Source organism: Sander vitreus, chromosome 10 (assembly GCF_031162955.1).
Source record: "Sander vitreus isolate 19-12246 chromosome 10, sanVit1, whole genome shotgun sequence".
Classification (NCBI taxonomy): domain Eukaryota; kingdom Metazoa; phylum Chordata; class Actinopteri; order Perciformes; family Percidae; genus Sander; species Sander vitreus.
This window is the reverse complement of record NC_135864.1, coordinates 5,526,792-5,533,083: the sequence shown is the minus strand read 5'-3', so window position 1 is coordinate 5,533,083 and position 6,292 is coordinate 5,526,792. Positions and strand designations below refer to the sequence as shown.

Here is a 6,292-nt window from a genome sequence, read left to right as displayed (position 1 = left end):
TATCCCTGACCATCGCGCATATTGTGAACTTTTGCACACCCAGACACAAAACCGTACAACCTTAAAGTTATATTGTACATACTTGTTAGTGTCTTTTACATATTTTATTGTAATATTTTTTATTCTATATTAATGTTCTTAACTGTTGCAGTACTTCGCTCAATTGTTTATTTTCATACAAGTTTATTGTAGGCTATGCACCAAACACGCCAAGACAAATTCCATGCAAGTGAAAACTTATTTTGACAATACATCCCATTCTGATTATAGTATGACTCGAGAAGTAGCAATATTACCCAGACTCTTTATTTCTGCACATATGTATTTACAAAGATAATTGCACAGTGTAGAAGGCCTAAGGTATTGTAAAGTAGGCTATACATTGTATGCAGCTTTTGAATTTCCTTTCTTTTATTTTATTTCACTGTAAACTGTTTTTTTTATATATCTTTCTTACCTTCACTACCTGTTTCCTATGCTTATTCTGTTATATGTTAATTTCCCCTCTAGAAATCAATGTCTAGTTTCAGATGACACATTGTACTACACCAAGTCTTCTATATTAATAACTGAAAGATTATGTAAAACTTTATATAAAAATTATGCTAAAATCCCTCATTGGGAGACCTGCCGAAATTAAGACTTACCAATACACTTATCATTACTCATGGCCTGCTTTTGCATGGTTTCATATTGACACGTGTTTATACTTGTATACGTTGAGGTAAATTCTTTCAAAAATGGGTCATCCTGAGTAAGGCACGTAAGTTAATATCTCCTGAAACAGAGTGATGAGCTATCCCAGTTTCATGAATAAAATGTTCATGTAATAAAAATCTTATATCAAATTCATGGATGTCTTTAGAATAAAACTTCTTAGAAACAGTAAATCTGACTTAATTTCCCACATTCATATTTAAAAAAAAATCATGACTTTAAAAATACACTGGGCACCTTCCGCTAATTCTAGTTGTACCTAATTCTAGTTGTACATTGTGGTCAACCCCCGACAGGCAGGATTTTTCATGTGGCTGCAAGCACTAATGTCCAATCGTTAGCACTCTGTTGCTACACATCCCGAGGGATTCTGGGACGTCCTTCAGTGCACTCGCATTCCTCTTTGTGATGTGGAACGGTGGGGGATGACTCGCTCTGAGCATGTCCTTTGGTTTGGCAGGTGGGGCAGCAGGCGGTGCATCCGTCCCGTCTGCAGCCGGGACAGGACAGAACCAGCTGACAGCACAACTTGGTGGAACAGAGTTTGTACTGGTCCCAGGGACAGCCGCAGTACCTGCAGTCTGAACAGACACAGAATTACTTACATTTGACGTACCTTTAAACACAAAGACTAACATTAGATAACAACTAAATGTTAGTGTTTCTAAATGGTTTCTGATGCTGTGCGGTTGACAATTTCTTCCTATTATTCGTTTTGCTGATGATGGCCTTTGTGCACAAACTAACCTGAGATGATGTCATTGTTGGAGGAGATGGCGTAGCGTTCATCAAAGACAAAAAGTTTCCCTCGATAGAAACCCTCTGGGAATCGCTCCAGATACTTGTGGATTCCCCCTTTCAGCTGGTAAACCTCTTTACACACATCCTACAGGTTGACAAACAATTCCAATGTAGATTGCAAATCTTGTAAACAATCTGTCTCTGGTCCTTACAACTACAATTAAAAAATGAATAAAAGGTGCAGTAGGTAAGACTTATAAAAACTAACTTTCTGTCATATTTGCTGAAACTGACCCTATATTCCAGTAGAACTACATGAAAGAGGTAATAAAAAAAAAAAATCCGGCTCCTTTGGCACCACCTACAGCCTGTAGTGCAATTTGCAAAAATCTACAGCTCCCTGTTCAGATGCACCAATCAGGGCCAGGGGGGGGTGTTTAACTGCATGTCAATCACTGCTCATGCACAGCATTCATTCTCCCTTGTGGGGGGAGGGGCTTAGGAGACTGTTTTGGGCTTTAGCGGAAAGGGGGGAGGGACTGAGTCGATGTTCAAACTTAAAAATTAAGTCCTATTTCTTTGGTATCCTACCTACGGCACCGTTAACTATTTGCTTTAAGTAACAGATGATCCAAGTACACAAGTAGACAACGACTAAACAGATCCCCCCCCCCATGGAAAATCAGCCGCCTGCAAAATGGGAGTTACTGCATGACAAGCCAGTTCCATAAGCTGCTTCACATTTAAAAAGAGTCCCAATGGCATTCTTTAGTTCACATCAAACACAAGTCAACTTACTTTGGAGCGGAGGTATGCAGAGCCGCGCTCACAGCGGATCCCTCCTGTGCAGTACATCAAGACCTTCTTGTCTCTGAACAGTTCAAGGTTTTGGTCGACGTAGTCGGGGAAGTAGCTGAACTTACGGATGCTCGGGGCCAGACACTGAGTAAACTGCCCCTGAAGTAATACAATAAATCACTGTTTAGAATGCCAACCTGGCTTTTGTCCTGTTTAATTATTATAAATCCCATTCTTAGTGGGATGACAAAGGTCAATGTCAGCAAAAACACCACTGACTCTCATAGGAATTCAGGAATTCATTTAAATAAACAGTCCATCAGAAAATGCTATCATTTTCTACTTAATGCAAAGTTAGTGAAAAATACACTTCAATACAAGCGGTACCTTAGGGGTCTGGCGTTGTCACTGTAAAAAGTTAAATACAGTATTTGTTTAAGGCAGCTGGTGGAGATATGGCACAAATGAACAAAGGATCAGATGTACAATCTATATAGCACGTAGAACCTGTGCAAGTCAATGTTTTTAGAGGGAAATTGATATATTACTTACAATTTTACTCTCGTAAAAATTGCGGCAGTCCAGGAGGACGGTGTCATTGCTAAAGTCCCCTTCAGCCAACAGAGCCTGTACTTCTTTATGAAACTCCTCCGGTTCCAAATGAACCCCTGAGAGGTGAGACAGGCGTGTGACTCACATGACAACCACAACATCAGCCATTAGAGAACAGAACTACATACAGAAAATATGAGCATAATAAAACAGCAATAAAAAAATAAAAAAACTTTGTGATATTAATAGTAAACCACATTCCAAGCAGTAACAACATAAAAAATATATATATATGTATATGAAGAATACAACAAACTGAGTTATAGGCATTAGTATATTATAGGCACTGTTAATAGTGGTAGGATTTTTTTTAAATTTTTTTTTTACTATAAACATAGTATTGTTGTTGTTAACACAAACTATACCTGCCAGTTGGTAGGAAACAACATCAGGATCCATTCCCATTGGGACGATTTCCTTATAGACCCCGATCCTCAGGTCTTTAAAACACCCTGCGCCGCCATCACTTGTCTAAACACACACACACACACACACACACACACACACACACACACACACACACACACACACACACACACACACACACACACACACACACACACACACAATCTATCTATCTTACATACAATGGCTGCTAGTAACAATAAATGTTTTATGTTCAATGCCATATGATTATTTAATGTAATGCTAATTATTCCTCTGAAAACTTACGTATGCTATGGCCACCCAGTCAGGGTTCAAAATTAGCACCATCTACCAGCCAAATGCTGGTAAAATATGCAAGTGGCTGGTAGATTTGCTTCACTCACCAGCCAAAAAAAAAAACAATGGTAATCTATTGAATGGCTGCTAAAATTTGGACATTCATTAGCCATTTGGCTGGTGGACAAAAAAGTTCATTTTTAACCCTGCACCCAGTGGAACACAAAACAGAATGAACATTTTCATGCTGAGTGCCGTGTAGAAAACTGTTATACCTTTTCTACACGGCACTCAGCATGAAAATGTTCATGTTAGAATACACAGAAATGCTTTTTGTTTCATAAAACAAAAAGCATTTCTGTGTATTCTATCATCCAACATGATTTGGAGTCTGACCTTAAAGTCCTCCTTGTCCATCTTGAAGAGAGGGTGTGAACGCATTGCGTCGATGTAAACATCAGTGGCCATATTGGTGCCGCCAACTGTTCCATTGATGCCTTCAGTCGCCACCCTCACCTGAAGAAGATGATCATGATGTATTTTATTTTATTTATTTTAAAAGGGGACAGTTACATTTATTTAAATGTTCTTTTCTTCTTACAATTATAAAAACATGTTTCTTTATCTTGTTCCCAATGAAGACAATTTGTAGTCTCCCAGCTGGAGGTAGGATAAGATCATTTATTTACCTTGCCAGTTAGGTGGAGCTTCTCACACAAAGCTTTCTGCCAAGCACAGATAACATGTGGATCCTCCACTTGACAGTAGCAATAATAGAGAAGAACCTTGCCTGGACCACTGAAAAGAAGAATTACATAAGGCGACATCAGTATGTATTTAATAAAATCAGAAATTATAATCAATATTTTATAAATGACGTGTTAATACAATTCTAAGATGATTTTCTTTTCTAAACCGGCAACTGAAACCAGGCAGGAGAATCCAAATGTGACCAGTACTTTTGAAGTTGCTCCTCAGAGATGCGACTAGTTTCAGGTATCCATGCAGAAATGTCCACCGGCTCGGCCTCACGCTCATTCGTCTGCTGTGTTTCAGGTTCTTTTTCTTCCAACCGGCTTAACAAATGCTCATATGCGGCATGTGTGAGCTGCTGTATTTCAGTATCATGAGTCCAGGCCACGTGTTTGTGAATGGCAGAGTGTTCCTTGAAAGTCTGGCCACAGCAGCACCAAGATGTGCTTTGTCCTTCCTGACTGCCCTCCCTCTTGGACGCCACAAAGGCAGCAAATGACTGTCGAGAAGAAAACGTGTGAAGTGCTTTTAATGTAGCTCAAATCCTTTTTTTTCTCTTTTTTTTTTTTTAAAGGTCCCATGACATGGTGCTCTTTGGATGCTTTTATCCTTAGTGGTCCCCCAATACTGTATCTGAAGTCTCTTTCAAGGTGGAGGGTGGGGGTGTGGCCTTGACCAACTTCCACTTTGCTTGTTTGAAAGCCATGATGTCTCTCTCTCTCTCTCTCTCTCTCTCTCTCTCTCTCTCTCTCTCTCTCTCATGGGTGGGCCAAATTCTCTGGGCGGGCAAAGCAGAGAAAGGGGAGGTAACCTTTCCCCTTATGACATCATAAGGGGAAGATTCCAGATCGGCCCATCTGAGCTTTCATTTTCTCAAAGGCAGAGCAGGACACCCAGGGCTCGGTTTACACCTATCGCCATTTCTAGCCACTGGGGGACCATAGGCAGGCTGGGGGAACTCATATTAATGTTAAAAAACCTCATAAAGTGAAATGTTCATGCCATGGGACCTTTAAATGAAAACTGTATTATCAAATGTGTTTTAACAGTAGAAATAGCCCAACCTTGTCAGTACGCTCTGGTAGACAACTATGTTGTGTGACTAACATGCGTTTCTAAATGACGTCAAATATATTTTCGGCATATTAATAAATCAATGTATTTCAGCAAGCCGACATACATGTTACAATAAGCGTCACTCTATATCGGCCCAGCTGATTTATCGGTCGGGATTGTGTGTACAATTTATGAATTACATTTATATCGTTATATTATTTGTATGTCCTTAAAGTTTAGCATAACGTAGAGACTAGAACATTTTCATTTTTAGAAGATTTGCATTGCTATTATTGACTAATGCATATTACATTTGCTCAAACCGTTTGATGTATTCCTCAAACCTCTCTTATGTTACTGTAGCTACCTGAACACACACTGAAACACAACCGTGTACTCAGCTGTGTTCACTCATCTGGTAACGTCACATGCGGTAAATAAAAATAAATAAATAATAATAATCAGTCGGATGTTCAGTGTTCCTGTTGTCACTCACCTTCCTCCTGCAGAGGCTGTAGCACCTTCTTTGAGAGGCAGAGAGTTGTTTCTCCTGTTTCAGTCCATTACTAGTCGAAGTGTCAAGTTCCCAGTCCATGAATTCTAAACAAGGGGCATCATCCGCTGCCATGTTTTAAAGATCTTTTATCAACTTAACTAGGAAACGCTTTGTCGTCTGAACATATATGAGTTATACGTCGCCAGGATATTCAATGTTGACCTAATCTTGGCAAACATTAAATATAAAGTCTTAAACATGCCAATACATTTAACATAGCTACCTAACTGTCACCAAACGTGCAGCAAAAAAAGTCACTGAACATCGGACGAAAAAGGAAAGTACACTTTCCGGTTGGAAAAAAACATAAATCCTAGGATGGCGATGGTATAACCCGCCCTACTCTCCCTCTGATTGGCTAGGGGTTTAGGCAAGAGTAGTGGGATTGGTTAAAAT

General features: G+C 39.5%; 1 protein-coding gene across 1 annotated transcript; it reads right to left on the bottom strand.

The window, feature by feature from the left end:
* Positions 1-287: 287 nt before the first annotated feature.
* On the bottom strand, positions 288-6,187 carry tstd2 (thiosulfate sulfurtransferase like domain containing 2). Its single transcript, XM_078260047.1, has 9 exons — positions 5,837-6,187; positions 4,491-4,783; positions 4,221-4,329; positions 3,928-4,047; positions 3,234-3,339; positions 2,809-2,924; positions 2,257-2,415; positions 1,465-1,603; positions 288-1,298 (listed from the first exon to the last, which is right to left on the bottom strand). Exons 1-9 carry the CDS (start codon positions 5,966-5,968, stop codon positions 1,069-1,071), a joined length of 1,404 nt encoding a protein of 467 aa, XP_078116173.1. The 5' UTR covers positions 5,969-6,187; the 3' UTR covers positions 288-1,068.
* Positions 6,188-6,292: the final 105 nt, after the last annotated feature.

What these genes read in the sequence shown, in the direction of transcription:
- tstd2 (XM_078260047.1), bottom strand. Translation starts at nt 5,968, where the DNA reads ATGGCAGCGGATGATGCCCCTTGTTTAGAATTCATGGACTGGGAACTT. An exon ending in CTGCATACCTCCGCTCCAAA is followed by an intron (nt 1,604 to 2,256) that starts GTAAGTTGACTT and finishes GTCAACCTGTAG; the next exon opens with GATGTGTGTAAAGAGGTTTA. An exon ending in CAACAATGACATCATCTCAG is followed by an intron (nt 1,299 to 1,464) that starts GTTAGTTTGTGC and finishes GTGTCTGTTCAG; the next exon opens with ACTGCAGGTACTGCGGCTGT.